The sequence below is a fragment of the Electrona antarctica genome, assembly GCF_951216825.1.
Source record: "Electrona antarctica genome assembly, chromosome: 2".
Taxonomy (NCBI): Eukaryota; Metazoa; Chordata; class Actinopteri; order Myctophiformes; family Myctophidae; genus Electrona; species Electrona antarctica.
In genome coordinates this window covers 61,271,718-61,293,209 of record NC_136807.1, presented here as the reverse complement: position 1 = coordinate 61,293,209, position 21,492 = coordinate 61,271,718, and the positions used below count along the sequence as shown (strand labels likewise).

Here is a 21,492-nt window from a genome sequence, read left to right as displayed (position 1 = left end):
AGGATCCATTTAGGTTTTCAATGACCTAGGTTCAAATAGCGTGGCATATTTTGAAATATGGTCACCATCACCATACACAAACTTAGATCCGATAAAGCTTGGTGAAGGTTTTTGGCACATCTTTGCAGCTTGGTATGCAGTTATGGCTTTGTGCAGATTCTTAGTTTTGTCTGTCTTGTTACAGGTCATTCAAAAGCTACCAAATCACTTTAAAATGTGGCGCAAATGGGCAGATGTTACTTTTAAGGCTGCTGCGAGTGAATTTAGCCGAAGATACTTTACACTTCTCTTCTGATATTAACTTCCTTTTTCTTTCCAATGTTGATGTTTTTAACTGTTACCATGGGTCTTGGTATGTAGCTTTGTTCAAGTGTCAACTGAATTCCATCATCAAGTTGCCTGGGGTCAAAATGAATTGGCATGCAATTCATTTTGTAAAAACAACTTTGTTAGTTCAATCACTGTGTTTTGTTATGGCCGCGTTGCGTCGTGTGAGGGCTTCGGAGGCAGCCAATCATGACTAGGTTGCTACTACGCGATTTGCTACACAAGTCTCATATAGCTTAAGCGGCATTTCAGAGTATGTGGTCAGACTGGGAGTCTGACCACATACATTGGCTTTAATAGGGGCAGTCAATCATGACTAGGTCACTAAAATAAAATGAGCTGTTGTATGCCAGGTTTCCACCTGGCAAAAAATACACTACAATAATTATGGGATACAACTGGGCTGGGCTCAGTAACATCACTATCCTACCCCCAGTCCGATCATTCATCCAATGCTATGAATTTCCTATATGATCTGTACACCTTCCGAAAGACTAAAGCCCTGTCTTCCTTGGCTCGGCTCTCCCGCGCTGGCACATCATGTCAATTCAGGTGCGGCTGTTTAACTTTAATTTGGGGCAAGCTAAACAGCATTTAGGAAACTAGAAAATGTATTAGCATTGAACCCCATGCTGAGTATCACAGCTATAGTGTCAACCAGTGTACCCTGGTACTGCAATAACACAATAAAAACTTGTCAATTGGGCTTTTGGGCTTCAGGCATCTTCCCAAATTGAGGAATTCTGCATGGCACGAGGTTGATTACCAATTAGGGTGGTATAAAGGTGATCTGTGCCATATTTCATGCTTGTATCCGGTCTGTGTATTATCCATGAGCAGATGTACATTCATGCAATTTATCGGCAGCCATATTGGAAAACATGTCACCATATTGGAACCTAAGGTTATTTCTGATCTTACTTTGTAGAAATACCCCCAGAACATATTCTCTTATATCAAAATGAGGGGGAAATAAAAAAATATTACAGTCTCAGCAAAAGGATATAGTCCAAAACATAGGCCCAGTTTCAACTGGTAAAACCTGGTGGCCATCTTGAATTATGCATGGCCCGAGGTTGATTACCAATTAGGGTGGTATAATGGTCTGTGCCAAATGTCATGCTTGTATCACCAACTGTGGATTAACCATGAGCCATGAATCATGAGTAGTACAGTTATGCAATTTATCGGCAGCCATATTGGAAAACATGCCACCATATTGGAACTTAATGTAATTTTGTTATCTTACCTGGTAGAAATACCTCCAGAACATATTCTCTTATATCAAAATTAGGGGGAAATCAAAGATTCAGCCCCAGCAAAGTGATATTATCCAAAACGTAGGTCCAGTTGCAGCGATTTTGAAAACTGGCGGCCATCTTGAAAAATGTAGGAATTCTGCATTGCCCAAGGTTGATTATGAATTAGGGTGTCATACAGGTGATCTGTGCCAAATTTCACGTTTGTATCACCAACTGTGCATTAACCATAAGCAGATGTACATTTATACAGTTTATTGGCAGCCATATTGGAAAACATGGCGCCATATTGGAACCTAATGTTACTTTTTATATCGTACTTGGTATAAATACCTCCAGAACATATTCTCTTATATCAAATTGAGGGGAAATAAAATATTTACAGCCCCAGCAAAGTCATATAGTCCAAAAACGTATGTACAGTTGCAGCCATTTTTAAAACTGGCTGGCCACCTTGAAAAAATTGGAATTCTGCGTGGCCGGAGGTTGATTATCGATTAGGGTCATATGAAGGTCATCTGTGCCAAATTTCATGCTTTCATCACCAACTGAACTATCATGTATTGAAAACAGCTATTTCCCGCCTAGCTACATAGGAAAAAGAGTATGTTCAAATGTTCTTAGTGGCCTTGCAGCCACTGCAGCAGATGACTCTTCCTCAGAGTCAGAGTCAGACTTTTCTGCAGAGGAAAGTGAAGATGAGGTGATTCTGGAGATAGTGACATTGCTACTATAGTTACCAGCAACACCACTGAAAACAACACGGCTGTCAATGAGGTGTCACAAGGTGAAAGCGAGTAAATAACCCAGATTATTATTTTTATATAAGTTGAATCAATTTGATTAACCAACCTTTTCCTTTTTTTGATAGAACTGTGCAGGTCCCATACAGTACACTGTATGGCCCTCATGTATCAATTGAGTGTAAAATCTGCCCCGAATTCGAGTGTAGGTTTCGTAGTACACCCACGTCGGGTCGGCATTTATAAAGTGATCGCAAACAGCTGATCCTTCCTAATTTCATTCCTAGCAGTAATAAATGTGATGGCTGAAATGAATCTGGCACGCCCTATAAAATCAAGCCGCGCCCTCGGTTTTGCAGCAATGGCCGAACGGAAGACGGCAAAGAAACTGAATTATTCCGAGGCCGAAATCGACGTTCTCACAACCGAGGTGGATCTGAACAAAAAAGTGCTATTTGCCGGCGCCAATAGTGGTATCGGGAATGACAAAAAACAAAGGTGTGGACTCGCATCACCGACTCCCAGGTGTTAAGGACAAGAGCAGAGGTTTGTTTGACATGCTTGAATATACTTGGATATACAAATCTATAGAATCTATAGATTTGAATAATAAATACATATGTGATAGCCTATTTGGAAAAGGGCTAATTTATACCGTTCATTAGGTCAAGAAGAAGTGGTCGGACATCAAAATGTGGACAAAAAAAAAAGCGTCCCAGATCCGCCAGGCTCAGCTGCTGACTGGTGGTGGTCAGGTATAAAGCTATATGTTATATGACATTGTTGATTGTTTACTTGAGACAAAATTAACGGGTTGATTAAATGTAATTGCTTAAAAATCGGGAGCTCATTTTATTTCCATTGTGATCCTCTGACCAGACTGATCCAGACCTCACTCTCACGGAGGTGGAGCAACGTATTGTATCCATTATAGGACCCGAGTCTATTGAGGGACTGGAGGTGCCCGGCGGCGACACTGCCGTGTCTGATGATGGTAAGTAAACTAGCCTATATCATATACCAGTAATCAAAACCTATCATTGGACCCTATAGGAAATGAGTACAACATTCACACATTCAAATACGGGTTGAAGTTTTTATTTATTTATTACGCCTATCCCATTTCAGAGCAACCTAGCTGCAGTGGTGTTGAGCCACCAGCTCACAGCAGCGGTGCGCACAGTGGCGGTGCGCGTCCATCCCCTCACGCGCCCAACGCTCCAGAGCCAGCCAGCAGTGCGGGAGGGGGGGCGCACGGTGGCAGCGTGCGTCCATCTCCCAACGCTCCAGAGCCAGCCAGCAGTGCGGGAGGGGGGGCGCACGGTGGCAGAGTGCGTCCATCTCCCAACGCTCCAGAGCCAGCCAGCAGTGCGGGAGGGGGGGCGCACGGTGGCAGAGTGCGTCCATCTCCCAACGCTCCAGAGCCAGCCAGCAGTGCGGGAGGGGGGGCGCACGGTGGCAGAGTGCGTCCATCTCCCAACGCTCCAGAGCCAGCCAGCAGTGCGGGAGCTCGCGGTGAGAGCGCGCGCCCTTCCTCTGCTCCTGCAGGTCCCCCACGCCAGGCTCAGGCAACAGCCCTGGTGTTGAACGACGCGGTCCTGGCCGGGCAGCGTGATATTGTTCAGGCCCTGAGGGAAATCAATAGATCTATTATAAACCTCACGGAGAGTGTGGATAGAGTCGGCAGCCAACTAAATAAATAAAAAATTGGGAGTAAACATTGTGCAAAGAGTATTTATTAAACAAGGGTCTTTTTTGCTATATGCCTTGATTTTACATCGAGCTTATAGGTGCCCATATTTCAATTCGTTGCCTTTGCTGTTATATGCCAATGTTTTTAAACCCTCTTTGAATGAAGTGAGAAAAAGTGAAGTGCATTTTAACATGTGTAACGTATCTGGGCCAATTCCAAACTGTATACTTAACTTACTTTTTTAGAACCGCCTTATGAGGTCCTCTCTCCTCTGTCTAGCCCCCGGGTAGGGGTTTTCCGGTGGGGGGTCTATGGGCATCGGCTCATCTGGCTGGACAACGTCTTCGTCCAGGGGCACGCCGTTGACCAGGGCGATGTTGTGCAACACCGCACAGGCCAAGATGATATTGCATGCCTTCACTGGCTTATACAACAGCGTGCCCCCGTTGCTGCTCAAGCAAATCCACCTGCCTTTGATACAAACGAATGCATGAAACGTAAATATACAAATAATAAATGTCAGAAAATAAAGAGCTAGGCTACTAGTATACACATGTGACCAAGCATCTCACCCTTTAGCAGGCCAATGCAGCGCTCCACTGTACCACGGGTTTTTATGTGAGCGGCATTGAAACTGCGCTCCTGGGCAGTCGCAGGATCCTGCAATGGCGTGACTAAATAGTCAGCCATTGCATAGCCTTTGTCACCTAGAACACAAGTCCCACCGAAAATGTAGTAAATGTTATACAAAAAAAATTTGGGCTATTTTGTTTTCATTTTGGGGTACCCAGGCCCCTAAAAAGAGAGGCAGGCAGGCAGGCAGGCAGGCAGGCAGGCAGGCAGGCAGGCAGGCAGGCAGGCAGGCAGGCAGGCAGGCAGGCAGGCAGGCAGGCAGGCAGGCAGACAGGCAGGCAGACAGACTAGTCGCTGTCCATGGTGCTGAATGAATGCAGCCACTAGTAGGCAATAGTGCACTAATGCAGTTTTACAGCAAAATATTTCACAATGTGCTCTGAATCTGATATTAAAATCACAGTAAAAGAGATGAGCAATAAAGCAATAGTATGCTATGTGAAAGCTTGAGTATTTTTAATGCTTCTTTCAAGAGAAATGCTGCTGCAAACAGTTTACTGTACATGAACAACTTGTTCCGAACAAGACATCAAAATATGAACTGTTTACAATTACAATATAATGTTACATTGTGAAGTGTTTTCTCCTGGATTTCTTCAGAGCAAAGTCCTTAATCACGTCACTAAAATCCAATTTGCGGAGGATGTCACTCTCAAATGACATCACAGTCAGACTATTTAGCCTCTCCTGTCCCATTGTGGACCTCAATTTATTCTTTATGAGTGCCAGTTTAGAAAAACTGCGCTCACCACTCGCATTACTCACAGGTAAAGTCAAGTAAAGCCTTAGAGCAATGTCTACATTTGGGAAGATGCCAGTCGCTTTTCTTTTCCTCATGGTCTGGCAAAGCTCTCTTGCATTAGAAGTATCATCCCCAATATATGCTTGGTATTGGACAATCTCTTCAACAAAGTCTACCCCCAAGTCAGTTGAATATCGCCTCTGGAGGTCAGCTGCGCTTTTGCGCAGCTGTTGTGCAGAGAGAGAGGAAATTTTATTCAGAAAGCCAAACACATTATTCAGTTCATTATAAGACTGATACCTGCGATCTAGTTCTGCTACTAATCGGTCCATAACAGTCAAATAGACACCAGAGGAGAACTTTTCTTTGCCTGCTAAATTAACCTCATGTTCTGTGGACTCATCCGCCCGCACTGTACGTTTCTTTTGTCTCTCTATGTCTCCTTTGTAAAGTTGTGATACTGTTGGAGACATATGTTTAGCTTGTTCCTCAAATACATTAAAATTATCTCGCAAGCCTGCGACATAATCTCTCAGCGATCTGACCAAATCAACTGCATTACACAAGTCCAGACGCACAGTCTGTAGCGCCTCACTTGTTTTATGAAAACGCTGGAGAATACAATTCCACATATTGCATAGAAAAGCAACCTCAAGTTTGTTCATTTTGTTGTGAAGCGACCTTGCTTCATCTCGATATGAACGGTTTATGATCTCGTTATCGGCAATGCTCTTAAGTGAGGCTTGAATATTTGCATAATTTATGCACAGCGCATGTGTCGCTTGTGCGTGTGCAGCCCATCTGGTGTCGGAGAGAGATTTCAGTGTTTCAATGCGGTTATTTTCATTAGCCTGCAGTCCTGCAGTTACGACTGCCCATCTAGCAGTTGACTTGGAACAGAAGTTGAACAACTTTTGTACAAAGTTGAAAAATTCAGCTGTCTCTAAGCAGCAGTTGACGCTGTTGACACCAACAAGATTTAACGTGTGAGCTGCGCACGGGACCCATTCAATTAGGGGATTTATCTCTTTCATGCGAGACTGTAAGCCTTTATAAACTCCGGACATATTTGCAGCATTATCGTAGCATTGCCCCCTGCAATTGCCTATTTCAATACCCATCTCCTCCAAAACCGTGATCACGGACTTACAGAGACCCTCCCCTGTGTGGTCAACTATAGGAAGAAACTTTATGAAGCGTTCATGAATGTCACCTTCTTCGGGTGACACATAACGCAAAATGAATGTGAGCTGATCCGTGTGTGAAACATCGGGGGTTGAATCAACACTAATTGAGAAGTATTTGGACATTTTGATTTCACTGATAATATCTGATAATACTCGATCCCCCATCATCTTAACTAATTCTTCATATATGGTCGAGGAAAGATATGATGGTTTACCTGATCCAGCATTACCATATTTTTCGATGTGTGTCTTCAAAAATGGGTCAAAGTCACTTATTACCTCAATGATGCCCAGGTAATTTCCATTGTCAAGACTGCCAATTATTTCACTAGTACCCCGTAAAGGCATTCCCCGCTCTGACAACATTTTTACAACTGCCACTACTCTCCTAAGTACATCTGTCCAGTATGTATACTGCGACTCCAGCTGTTTTCTCAATTCAGTGTCAATTACTCCAATATCTGATGCACGTTTAATGTATGCTAACATCGCATTCCTGTGGCTGTCACTGTTCTCATGTTTTGGAATGCTGTCCGAGGCACGTTTCCAGTCACTCCAACCACATTGAAAAGGGCCCATCTGCGTATTATTTCCACAACCAAATAGTCGGCATGCAAAACAAAAAACGGAACCAGTGGACGGGGAATAAAGCAGCCATTCTCTGGGCACACACTCGCCGTTTTGGAGCACACGGTTGAAAAGGGATTTGGAGAAAAATCTCCTCTGATCCTTATATTGACGTTCAGATGCTTTGGTGTCCGCCTCCTTATTTTGACAGGACTCGGGTCCCTTCTTAGCCCAGTATGATTGAACTCTGTCATCAATGTTACCCCAGCGAGCAGGGTCACTGTTATAGGAATCCTCCTCCGTGTTGGTGTCTATTTGGGCAGTGCCAGCTTCACCCTCATCTGCTTCAGACTGGGTAGAGGGCCCCGGCTCAACCTCCCCCTCGTTGCCTAGGTTCACCATCACCACCTAAAAAATGTCGCATCCGTGCATTTATTAGGCAGGCTAGTTAAAGTTATTACTATTAGGCCTATATATAGCGCTTTTATCCAAAACGCTTTAATGTGCATAATTAGGCTACAACGAACTGGCTACCCATACAGACACTGCACCCGGGCCGGCGCCAAAATAAAACAAAACAAGTATGCAACTATAATGCAAGGCTTATAGCCAGGGCCAAGGCACCAACCTGCTCATCATCTTCATCATCAGGAGCAGATCGTTCCACCTCCTCCTCACCGATGGAGTCATTCACCACCACCGCCACCTAAATGGTCATTTTTGTGCATTTATTAGCCTACACGCCTGGCTCCAAATCAAAACCATTCTGAGCAAGGCTTTAGGTTTAGACACTTATAGACACCGACCTGCTCATCATCTTCATCAGGAACGACGGGAGCAGATAGCGTTCCCAGTTCCACCTCGTCACTGGAGATGTAGTTGTTGTTGTTGGGATCGAGCCGTTCATCATGCTTTGTTGTCGGCAGTGTTGCTGCTTCAGAAGCGGCTTCAGCAACAGCCGCTGAAGCTGTCGCTAAATTAAATGGTGTGAAGAACCCCGTAAGTTTCCTCATTTTGCTCAGTGTCACCTTTTTACGTTCGTCTTTTTCTTCTTTCTTTTTTCTTTTTTGGTGTCCACTCGGACGAGGACGACTCGGACCTTCATTGTCTTCTTTCTTCTTAGCGTTATCCGCCATAATGTTGTCTCAAGATTCACAACAGACAGACAGATGTCGCGCCTAAATGACAGGTGAACTGACCTCACCTCCGGGCCTGGGTGGATCTTGGGTGGAGATACGGAAATGGTGGTGTCACTGGTGTGTGTGGGGGGTGGGGGGGGCCCTTGATACCGGACACAGACAGTAGGCGGGCTTTAGACCGGATCATGCTTTCCACGGCTATAGCTAGCTACCCCACAGCAGTGAGCACTGCAGTGCAGACAGGCAGTGCAGAGAGAAGCTCTCTCTCAATGAACCATAATACAACTAAATACAATAACTATACACACATTTCACTTGAATTGGTCAATTGGATTTCAATACTTTAGTTATAAAAAAAAAAAAAAAAAAAATATATATATATATATAATTTTTTTTTTTCTTTTTTTTTTTTTTTTTTCGGGGGCCCCTCTAGTCGTGGGCCCCCGGGCTTCAGCCCACCCTAGCCCAACGGTAAGTCCGGCTCTGCATAATCATTATCCGATGGTGGTTTAATACGCACATGAGTACAATCAATCGCGCCAACCACATTCGGAAGACCAGCAATCTCATAAAAGTCTCTCTTAATCACGGTTTGCTGGTCGTCAACGAATGGGAACCGAATGTACTCCTCAGTGAGGGACTTAATAGCCTCCAACACTGAGGGCATCATTCGGCTGATGGAGGGCTGTGAGATGCCAGACCTATCCCCGATCTCACGTTGGAAAGTCCCGGTGGCCAGACACCCCAACGTGGACAGCACCTGTATATGGACAGGTATGGCGCGTGAGCGCCTGGTGCTCCTCCTCAACAGGGGATCAAGCCTGTTGCACAAATCGATCAGCACATGTCTTGGGAGACGGAATCGGCTCATCAGCCATCCGTCATCCTCTGCCAGGAGGTCAGCCCGGTCTCTGAAGACCCGTTGGGCCCGTTCACGGGGCTCATCCTCATTTTCAATTTCTTCTGCTGCTGCTGCTGCATTCACGTCCTCTAACAGAGCCAGGTATGCCATGATTGTTGAGATCAGATGACTGGCAAGGCTCATTTAAATAGGTGCGTGAATCTACATTTATGTTTGTAATTGGTCAAATTAAAATCACTTGATTATTGTCACCTGGCTGATGCGGGGTGCATGGCTTTAGGCCTATAATAATTATTATTATTAGTATTATTATTATTATTATTATTATTATTAGTATTAGTATTATTAGTATTAGTATTATTATTATCCTGAAGGATACTTGATTAATCTATATACTTTCAAACGTATTGGAAATGAGACGGAAACAGGAATTTCAACTCTTGTTTATTTGGGCCTACTACCTTCGTTTATGTTCATGCAGATATATGCCTTTCAGCTGGTCAGACAATGTTGCTGATAATAATAATAATAATGATTCTTATTATTATTATTATTATTATTATAATAATAATAATAATTATTATTATTATTATTGTAATCATTTGATTAATCTATTCTATACTGATTCAAACGTGGAAATGATACACGGAGACAGGAATTCCATTCAACTTTTTTTTAATAGTTCTTATCCTTATTATTTCTACATTTGTCTATGTTTAGATGCCTGTCAGCAGTTCAGACAATGCTGCTCCGCTTGTGTACGACAGAAAAACAGCCGATGACAAAGCGTACGACAGCTCCCGACCAGACGTGGTTTTTGTCTTGGCTCAAGTTCAAAATCAAACGTTGGCGCAAATCGTAAATGCCGAAAATGTCGGTAATTTCGGCGTACACCCATATTTTGGCGTACGCACGGTTGATAAATGAGGGCCAAGATCTCTAGGTGTCTGAATCTAGATCTCGATCTTTCTTCAATTAATTGTGCAGCACTACTTCCTATGGGGAACCAGACTGGAAAAGTTGTACCTGTTTTTAACATCCATCTAGAGTCTAAATTGACGTCATAAAGACCAAATTAGAGGAATATAAAAAAACATTTGAAGAACATACTGTACATACAACCAAAACAAATCACACTTGTGTGAAGTGAGGGGCGCTCTTATCATCATACATTATCTCATTCCGGCCAATCACAATTAGCGTCATGTCATCATGACGTAAAATAGACTATGACGTAATATTGTCCATTCATTGTCAACGAGAATTGAATGTTTGTGTCGGACAAAGTTTGTGGACAAACACCAAAAGCTGGATATAGGAGGGGCTAGCACCCCTCAAAAAAATCACCCTCCCTGTGCCAGTGATCACCCTCCCTGTGCCAGTAATCACCCTGCCTGTGCCAGATTCAGATTTTTACGGGGGCCAGTTTTGAATTGCAGCCGTCCGTAGGTGCCCTTTGCATGTCTTAATGACTGTTGGTAGGGCGTTCCACATTTTGGTGGCATAGGAGCGGAAATAATTTAGTCCCTTGTTTGTGCCGAATCTGGATTGTACATGGTTCGTTGCACTCCCTCTGGTGTTGTGGGTGTGGACTTTGTTAACATTAAGGAAGTATCTAGACAGGTACATGGGTATCTTGGTGGATGCTATATTGTGTCTAGAACCTCCTTAATGAAAACGAGATAAGGGTTTATTATTCCTATAAATAAAGAATGTCAATCATCATCACCATCCATGTGTTCAGTAACAGTGTTTAACATGCATTTTATTCCTAAAGCTAGTGGAAGGCAGTCCATTCATCCTTACATGTATTCAGTAACAGTTACACACCTCCTCCACCAGGTGGCAGCAGAGCGGCAGCGGCGCATGCTCAGTGTGACACGTTGACCCGGAAGTAGATGCGTGTTGTTTGCAGGGTTGCCAAGTCTGCTTATTTCCCGCTACTTTTGTCTTAAGGCTAATTATTAGTATAATAAATGACCAAAACATTAATTATCATAGATATACATAGTATTTATAATGATAAATGCATCAAATATTTTTTATTAGCATTATATGGTCATATTATTGGGTTTGTTTTGGCTTGTTTTTCTTGATTTGGCTTTAAGAGTTGGCTTATTTCTCTCACACAATGTGGCAACACTGGTTCTTTGTTTTCAGCGTAATCGGAGAGAAGCTTGTTGTTGTTGTTGAAAATAGACATTTTCCACATTCTATAAGTTATAATTGTATTTAATACACATTCTATATTACAATAGGAACAGTTACACATTATATAAGTTTATGTTACATCAAGTCGGTTCTTCCGAAATCATCTCGGCTCTCCAGCGGTGTTTCCTCCTTCATTCAGCCCAGCTTCGAGTTCCATTCATCGGCGTTGAAGCCAAGAAAACAGCGGTAGTTTGGAATAGCTTTGGTGTGATTGTGAATGTCTCCTAAAGGAGGTAAAACGAGTCCAATGGAGTCTGTACGGCTGAAGATACATGAACACATGACGTCAGTGGTGGGAGAGGACATATTGTGTGTTTTGGACAAACACACAACAAGCGGTGATGTTTGTCGGGTCAGAGTGTTTGTGTTGGAGCGCCTCAGTGCAGCCGCACAGTTCATGGTCAACCTTTTCCAGAGAGAGATGGAGACACTAGAAACTCTGCTGGAGAAACAAAACAAACGGCTGAACATTGACTTTGATATGGGCATCGATCTACACACTGCAGGTATGTGTGTTACACACAACACTAAACTACACACTGCAGGTATGTGTGTTACACACACAACACCAAACTACACACTGCAGGTATGTGTGTTATACACACAACACCAAACTACACACTGTAGCCTAGGTATGTGTGTTACACGCACAACACTAAACTACACGCTGCAGGTACAATTTAGGCAGAGCGACTTGCCATAAGCAAGCACAAAACATGGTAATACATCAAATACATGAAAATAGTCATCAAGACTCATATGTAAGCTAAGCTTACAGTGAAATATTAATATAATGAAACTATGCACTAATACTATAGTGTGCTATGTCTACATAAATATATACATTTATGCATACACCTGTAAGGTCTTCAAGGCTAGGGCATGTGCTACGGGCTAAAATGGAGTCTGAATAGTGTGTGTTTTCAGACTACGGCGGTTTTGGGGCCAGAAGGGAGAAGAGTTTGGGACGTGTGGAGCGTTGTCTCTGCGTTTTTAATGAATGTACTTCCAGCTTCCCTGCGTGGGCTGATCTGAGCGAGCGGGAAGGTTTGTAGGGTTCGAACAGACTTGCGAAATATGGGTGTGCCATACCTTTGGTTGCTTTGAAGTCCGGCATCAGAATTTTGTACTCTGTGTGGGCAGCGACCGGGAGCCAATGGAGAGACTGGAGAAGGGGGGAGACATGTGAGAATTTTGGCTGGTTGAAGACCAGGCTAGCTGCGGCATTCTGGATCAATTGGAGAGGCTTAAGTGCACATGCCGGTAGAGAGTTACAATAGTGAAGTTTTGATATGACTGATGTCTGGATAAGGAGCTGGGCTGACTCCTGGGGCCGGGGCGCCTGATGGAGGGGAAAGGAACTGGTTGGAATAACGTGTTCCTTCCACGCACTACGTCCGGTCGGGGAAACTCCCCCGTCAGGTGAAAAGAAGCAGCTTGGACTCCTCATGCATTAAAAGAAGCATGAGGTCAGTGCGCTCTCCCCAGGTTGGCAGAGGTGTAGCACCCAGGATTACATTAGATAATTGACACTGGGAGAAAAACATGAACATTGGCTAGTACACATCCAAACATGTGCAGATGTTGGACTGTACAAGTAACATCATCCTTTTGAAACTTCTCAAGGGAACTTTCAAAGCCACTTTTAGTCTGGACTGTAGGTCGTTCCACAACCAAGGGCCAAAGAAGGCCAGAATTTTTTTTTACCACCCTCAGATTTGAATGCTGGTACTACACACCGTAGCCAAGCATTTGACCTGAGGTGAACTCGTATGTGTGCATGTGTATGGGGTAGCCAAAGATTTAGACTCTTGTGGATGTATTTTATCGATATACCACCCTGTGGTCACTGCAGAGACACCAGCTGAGCCCTTAGAGCTCTGAACATGTACGAATGTAAAATATAAGGTGCTCACCCTGATGCCCCAAATGTTAGAGAGGCCTACAGGGTGCTTGTGCAATGTAGTAGTCCGCAGTTTTCAATAAAGAACTGTTTTAATCCCGTTTGTGGCCGATTCTGTCTGAAGTTCCCAATGGCGGCAGTGAGGGGGCACATCTGGTGAAAGCCAGAATTACGAATTAATTATGTTAACAAGAAGTAAACGAGGGGGAAATTAAAATACCTGTTCATGTTCTGATGAAGAAAAAACTAAACAAGTGCGGACACAGACAGACCCTTTTCTAGTCGACGGCTTGCCTATTCCAGTAGCCTCGTTGTAAAACGGATATAAATAGGAGAATAAATGTCATCTAATGATAAAAAGCATTGGAGTTGTTGAGCTGATGCTAACCTCTTCTCTCCTCTTTCTGTCTGTGTGTAAAGAGGTTTCATCTGAATATGAGAAGTGGAGATCCAGTCTGGTCCAGGGGGAACCACAACCTCCACAACATCAGAGGAGATCCAGTCTGCTCCAGGAGGAACCACAACCTCCACAACATCAGAGGAGATTCAGTCTGGTCCAGGAGGAACCACAACCTCCACACATTAAAGAAGAACAGGAGGATGATGTGTCACCATTGACATTACTACACTGGGAGACGAGCTGTGACACTCTCTCAGGTAAATCAAATAAAATATAACTTTATCGATTCTAATCTAACAAGCGACATGTTATGACTCTTGTAGATCTGCTATTTCTGAATAGCCAAAGTATGAAATACAGCTTAAGTGTTTAACTCTTTCGGTGCCACAGTTCCATCTGGTGGAGGGCTCTCCGCCACGCCTGTATTCTCAATGGCGAGCACTTTTAGTTTGAAAGCCGATTTGGCCGGAAACTGAGAGTCAGGAAGTAAAAATCTGCTGTGTAACATGTCCCGCAATTGTCATTTAATCCACCAAAACTCATTGACAGATTCACACACAGTGCTCAAGTCACTGACCCATTTCTATAGCAACCCCACACTGCACGTGTCATTTTGAGATTAGATTTATAATTGTGTAAAAATCAAATCATAATATAAATGAATTTAGTCTGGTTCAGTTTTCTACAGGAGTGTTAGGCTGTTTATAAAGTATCATATTAAACTTTATAGTCTCTATAGTCTAGTCCTTGTTCATGACACAGGAACAGCTTAAAGTTGTTATCCATGTACTAATATCCATGTCACATCAAAGTCCTTATTAGTATTTATTGTATTCCTTCATTCCAGAGCAGTGTGTGGAGTCCAGTCTGCAGGTGAAGATCAGTTATCCAGCCACGACTGAAGACCACCTTAAACAGGAACCTGAAGACCACCTTAAACAGGAATCTGAAGACCACCTTAAACAAGAACCAGAAGACCACCTTAAACAAGAACCTGAAGACCACCGTAAACAGGAACCCGAAGACCACCTTAAACAGGAACCTGAAGACCACATGGATCTCAGTAAGTTTAACGCACTCTTTCTTCTTCTTCTTCTTTCTTCTATTGGTGAAAGTGGGTCGGTACTGAGGGTGTAAAGCAGTGGTGTGCCGTCAGGTCCAGCAAGGCGTTCTCTGCTGGCCCTGCACTTGCCTGATGCAGACATTTATATTTTATAATAAATATTTATTTTTCGAAAATATATTGTATTTATTTTGCTGCCATCATTGCCCTGTGATGACCTTTGATGACGTTAGCGTCTTGCCTGTATCGTTTGATGTGATGTTGTGATGATGTGTGTTTTCTGTGGTTCAAATGTTACCTTTGATCAGCATTTTTGTTTGGTTCGTTGGCTTGGGCCTTGGGGTCAGTCTGACACAAATGAAAGGAGACATGGATGTGTTGATGTTTGTGTTTTGGTGAACTTCTTGGGTATGTTCTATGGTAGCTGGTGATCAGCTCAAACAAAAATACTCTTAACTCGCTGAAATCTTGAGACATTTACAAACGGGTTGGTTTATTACACCATCATCGTGGCTATGATTCAGGATGCTTATCTGCTTAATTCCTTTTTATATGAAAGTCCATTATAAGTATGCAGTATCATCTGACGTTTATAACAAACCAAACTGTTTGAAAATCAGTTGAAAATTGAGCTAGTTATGGTTATTAAAGTACATGCACCACAGACACAATATGCTATGAGTGGACGAGCTACCTGTAGCAAGATGGCCGCCATGTGGCGACATTATGTGGCAGCGGTGGCCGAACGGATTGCGGAGCGGTTTTGATACCGGAAGGTCGCCAGTTCGAATCAGCGGTCCGACAAGTTAAAATTACCACCGCTGAAGTGCCCTTGAACAAGGCATTGAACCACTACGATGAAATGTTCTATGAGCAGGGCCTGGCTGGAAACAAGTTCTTGAGCTTAGCCCAGATACCCTGGGTAAATATAGTAATCATTTACTATACATTTCATCAGTACAGGAAAGTGATTGAGAACTTTGTGGACTGGAGTCACCTGAACAGGCTCCAGTTCAATGTCTCCAAAACAAAGGAAATCGTGATGGACTTCCGGAGAGCCCGCCCCCACCCCTCAGCCTGTTTCCATCGGGGGGGTGGAGGTCGAGGCGGTCAAGTCATACAAGTTCCTGGGTGTGGAGCTTGACCATAAGCTGGACTGGTCAGTCAACACAAACTGTATAAGAAGGGTCAGAGTAGGATGTATTTCCTGAGGACACTGGCCTCTTTCAACATCTGCAGGAAGCTCCTGCAGATGTTTTATCAGTCAGTGGTCTCCAGCGTTCTTTTCTATGCTGTGGTGTGTTGGGGAGGGAGCGCCAGACAGAAGGACACAGCCAGACTACACAGACTGATCAAGCGAGCAGGCAAGGTGACAGGGACCAAGCCTGACTCTGTGGCGGTGATGGCAGAGAAGAGGACCCTGGCCAAGACACTAGCCATCCTGGACGATGTTAGTCACCCACTGCACACAGCACTTTACTCTCAGAAGAGCAAATTCAGTAACAGGTTTTTATCCCAGACATGGAGCACAGATAGACTTAAGAACTCCTTTATCCCAAGGGCCATTGGGCTATATAATGAATCAATGGGGGCCATGGGGGGGAGATGAGGAGGGAGGGGGTTGGTCAGTTAACGTATTTGCTTTGCTTTTTTTTGGTGTTGTACTTTTAACTCATGGCTTTTTTAACTTATATGTATTGCCTTTTTCTACTGCATTCTATTTACTGATGTAATGTATTTGTATATGTTCATCATGCTCTTATTCTGTATCCCTTTTCAAATGCGTCCACTTCAACTGCCCCTCATACCTGAAATAGTCCCTGAAACCATTCACATCCCCATACCCACTTAGACACACACAACATCCCTATCGTATGGTTCCCAACAGAATATTTTCGGTATCTGGACACAGGTTATTCCACTACAAAGCTCCATCTGACTGGAATAATCTTCCGCTTTCACTCAGATCAAGCTAACTAGCAAGCTAACTGTACCTGTATGTGTATGTCCTGTGTATTTGTACTGTATGTCATGTTGCAAGTGTCTTTAGTACTGTGTACTTTCACTGCTGTAATGTTGTATTTTGTCTATATAGGACCCCCTCTAAAACGAGATACTGCATCTCAAGGGGCCGTCCTCTCAATAAAGTTCAAAGTATGTATGTTTTACACTGAAGCTGTTGGACAAAACAAATTTCCTTCGGGATCAATAAAGTATCTATCTATCTATCTATCTCAGTGATGTAAATAGGGTGCGTTTTGCGTCCCAAAACGCACTTTATAGTTTTGGGCCGCAACCTCCGCTCAACCTCTGCGTCCACGAGATGCACTACTGTACTCGGCATACACAGTAATAATAATCCACGTGAAAAAAAAAAAATGGGAAAAAATGCGGTAAAACAATAATAATACGGACACGATCATTTTGCATGCCCGCATCCGACCTTATCCTACGTTATAAAAAATAAAATCCACGTAGGAATCGTTCTTGTAGAACCACTAGTCTGTAACAACACTGTCAACACAGCGCGCTGTGCGCCGCCATGTTGGCTCTGACTGAGCGCAGCCTCTAGAATAGAGCTGTTTAGAGACAGAGAGTGACGACAATAGAGTGATCAGTGACGCATGCAGCCCCACGAATAAGCAGTGAACGGAGATGTCACAACTCTCTCAACTACACGGCGCTGCCTCCGACAGAAATATTTAGGGGAACATGTTTTAGCGTGACAAGCAGACCCGATTCAATGGGAAACACACATTGTGTAACACACACCGATATTTTGACTAAGTACAATAATTGCAACTGCAAACAACTTTTGGTTGGTTTAAGCTATGTTAAATCCACTGTTGCCCACTATTAGTATTTCTTACTGAGTTGTGCTTGCTAATGCTACTAGCCTACATTAAAATATACTGTATAGGCCTATTTGATATATATATATATATATATTATTTTTGAGTGGTGCAACCACTCCCTTACGGAGCTATGTGTGTGGGTGGGTGGCTGGGTGTCTGGGTATGAGCACGAAAACAGCATGGTTGTTTTTCACCATCTGTGCGCAACCTAATGCACACACAAACACACACGCACGTATTAACTGTATGCTTTCGGGGGTGCCAGTACATTACAGTACAGTAGAGGGGCCGCCACACGGTAACTCTGTCATTCTCAACCGTTTCGGACGCGACGCGGCACGCCGGAACCGGCCCGGCCCCCTGGGCGTGTTCCTGGGGGTCTGGAACCGAGCGTCAAAAATGCCCGATTATCGGCTAGTGTAAGGCCACCTTTACAGTGCAGAGCGCAGTCAGTGCACCGTCCCATTTCAATGTTGGAAAATGTGGACAAAGAGTAATCTGTTGATACTTCTTCCAGGCACTACTCTGCTCTGAGTTACAAGATTCAAACCTTTTATAGAGTCTCCTTGTATTGTTTTTCCTAGACTTTCTGCACGTCGTTGTGTGTAAAGAGGAGGTTCCACCTGAAGAGGAGAGGAGCTCCAGTCTGGTCCAGGAGGAACCACAACCTCCACACATTAAAGAGGAACAGGAGGAGCTACTTCAAAGACCAGAAGAGGCTGGTGGGTCAACGTTGACATTACTAGCAGTGGAAAGTGAAGATGATGATGAAAACAGAGAGACAGAGCCTGTAGCCGGAACCTCAACTGAACACATGAAAACACAAGCTGATGTAGAGGACTGTGGAAGAACATCACAACCAACTAGTGATGAGCAGCTCGTCTCTTCACACTGTTCTGAATCTGACACTGAAGACAGTGATGAGTGGGAGGAGACTATGGGAGATCAGTCAGCTTTAAACACACTGAAATCACAAAACACACAAAATGTGGGAGGACAGCTCAAGCTGTCCCAGGACCTGAAATCATCCAAACAACCTGAGTCCATGAGGAGTCACACAGGGAAGAAAGGTTTTAGCTGTACAGAGTGTGGCAGAATGTTTAATCTAAAGGGGAATCTAAAAAAACACATGAGGATTCATACAGGGAAAAAATATTGTAGCTGTACAGAGTGTGGTAAAATGTTTAATCTAAAGGCAACTCTAAAAACACACATGATGATTCATACAGGTGAAAAACCCTGTACTTGTACAGTATGTGGTACAGGCTTTAATCGGATGGATCGTCTAAAAACACACATGATGACTCATACAGGTGAAAAGCCCTTCTCTTGTACAGTATGTGGTAAAGGCTTTACTGAGAAAGGTAGTCTAAAAAAACACATGAGGACTCATACAGGCGAAAAGCCATTTCCTTGCACAATATGTGGTACAGGCTTTACTCAGTCGCAGCATCTAAAATCACACATGAGGACTCATACAGGTGAAAAGCCCTTCTCTTGTACAGTGTCTGGTAATGGCTTTACTGAGAGAGGTAGTCTAAAAGCACACATGAGGATTCATACAGGTGAAAAACCCTATACTTGTACAGTATGTGGTAAAGGCTTTATTCAGACGAGTAATCTAAAAACACACATGATGACTCATACAGGCGAAAAGCCCCATACTTGTATAGTATGTGGTAAAGGCTGTAATAGTACATTTAATCTAAAAACACACATGAGGACTCATACAGGCGAAAAGCCATTTCTTTGCACAATATGTGGTACAGGCTTTACTCAGACGCTGCATCTAAAATCACACATGAGGACTCATACAGGTGAAAAGCCCTTCTCTTGTACAGTGTGTGGTAATGGCTTTACTGAGAGAGGTAGTCTAAAAGCACACATGTGGATTCATGCAGGTGAAAAACCCTGTACGTGTACAGTATGTGGTAAAGGCTTTACTCAGATGAGTAATCTAAAAACACACATGAGGACTCATACAGGTGAAAGCCTTTAGTTTAAGACATATGATCAGTCAAAGCCTTTAGGTTAAGACATATGATCAGTCAGTCTAATCCAGGATGATAATGATGCAAAAGCAGAATGATTACATAATCTGACAATATCAACATGACTGAATAAAACACACATTAATAGTTTCTTGTGATGTATTTTTGTTTTATCGTGTGTATGGATCTTATTTTCTATTCAACATGATGGAATTTCATGTTTATTTTCTCTTGCATTATTCCCTCCAGCTCATAGGTTACTGGTAGTACAATATGAGCATCAGTGTGTGTCCGGTCAGGATTTAAAGTCATATTCATTAATATTCATGCAATAATTATTATGTTCATTGATATGCAATAAATAATGGTGCAGTAAAGTGCTGACAAGCTGCTGGGTTTGAGACAGTTGAGTTAGTTTGTTTGACTTTGATCGTTTATATTCTGCAGAGTTTAGTCTCTTTATTGAGGTGTTTTTCTGAACTTAAAGAAACTCTTTTATACCTGGGTTACGGTTATGGAAATATTGATAATGTTTTAGTTTTCTTGGTTTAATAAAGGTTTCAACACTACAGGTTCTCTATGTGTGATTTATCATTACAGAAATGTTATCAAAGATGTGTTCTATTTACCCCATAACTACTGTGAACAATACAGTCATTTTACAGCCTGTATACCTTGTGCTGAAGCTGTTACTACAGAGTACATGAGTAAGTATTAATTTTACACTCTGCATACATTGTAATACTATTCAAATTATTATTACAGTCGTGGTGGTTGTTGTTTATGTGACTGTGGGTCAGTTGGAAACTAGCCTACCTCAAATCTCAACCCGCACGCACACACGCACACAACAGTGTTTTTTACATCAGTGTCTGAGCAAATCGGCTATTTTATGTCATGATCTACGATGATTAGAGCGCCCCTCACTTCACAAGGGTGTGATTTTGTTCTTTTAACATGATCAGAAAGGTATAGGCAGACGCTTGTAGCTTATATTAATGCCTATACTTATTACATTTTGTTTAACATGAAGAAAAACATTTGAAGAACAATAAAAACAAACGGAAGTCTCTCTTGTAGCAAAAACATAAGAGTAACTAAAATGAAGTGGACAGCCAACTAGTGCTGTATGATTCTGAGTCACATTACATTAAGTGGACAGTCAACTAGTGCTGTGTGATTCTGACTCACATTAAATGAAGTGGACAGCCAACTAGTGCTGTGTGATTCTGACTCATTAAATGAAGTGGACAGCCAACTAGTGCTGTATGATTCTGACTCGCATTTAGAAATGAGATCTCTAGGTGTCTGAATCTAGATCTCGATCTTTCTTCAATTAATTGTGCAGCACTACTTCCTATGGGGAACCAGACTGGAAAAGTTGTACCTGTTTTTAACATCCATCTAGAGTCTAAATTGACGTCATAAAGACCAAATTAGAGGAATATAAAAACATTTGAAGAACATACTGTACATACAACCAAAACAAATCACACTTGTGTGAAGTGAGGGGCGCTCTTATCATCGTACATCATCATACATTATCTCATTCCGGCCAATCACAATTAGCGTCATGTCATCAGGACGTAAAATAGACTATGACGTAATATTGTCCATTCATTGTCAACGAGAATTGAATGTTTGTGTCGGACAAAGTTTGTGGACAAACACCAAAAGCTGGATATAGGAGGGGCTAGCACCCCTCATCTGTCACTCGCTGTGCCAGTGTGCCAGTAATCACCGTCCCTGTGCCAGTGATCACCCTCCCTGTGCCAGTGATCACCCTCCCTGTGCCAGTGATCACCCTCCCTGTGCCAGTGATCACCCTCCCTGTGCCAGTGATCACCCTCCCTGTGCCAGTGATCACCCTCCCTCTGCCAGTGTGCCAGTGATCACCCTCCCTGTGCCAGTAATCAC

General features: G+C 43.1%; 1 protein-coding gene across 2 annotated transcripts in view; it reads left to right on the top strand.

Moving 5' to 3' along the window:
• Positions 1 to 11,327: 11,327 nt before the first annotated feature.
• Positions 11,328 to 21,492, top strand: part of LOC306943732 (uncharacterized protein) — a 699,978-nt gene continuing 689,813 nt past the window's right edge. The window contains exons 1-4 of one of the 2 annotated variants that reach the window (XM_079530264.1): positions 11,328 to 11,869; positions 13,687 to 13,923; positions 14,514 to 14,729; positions 18,169 to 18,306. In XM_079530264.1, the coding sequence (XP_079386390.1) occupies positions 11,581 to 11,869; positions 13,687 to 13,923; positions 14,514 to 14,729; positions 18,169 to 18,306 (880 nt within the window). In that variant the 5' untranslated portion in view covers positions 11,328 to 11,580. The remainder of the gene's footprint in view (positions 11,870 to 13,686; positions 13,924 to 14,513; positions 14,730 to 18,168; positions 18,307 to 21,492) is intronic. The other variant, XM_079530263.1, reaches the window with a different exon arrangement.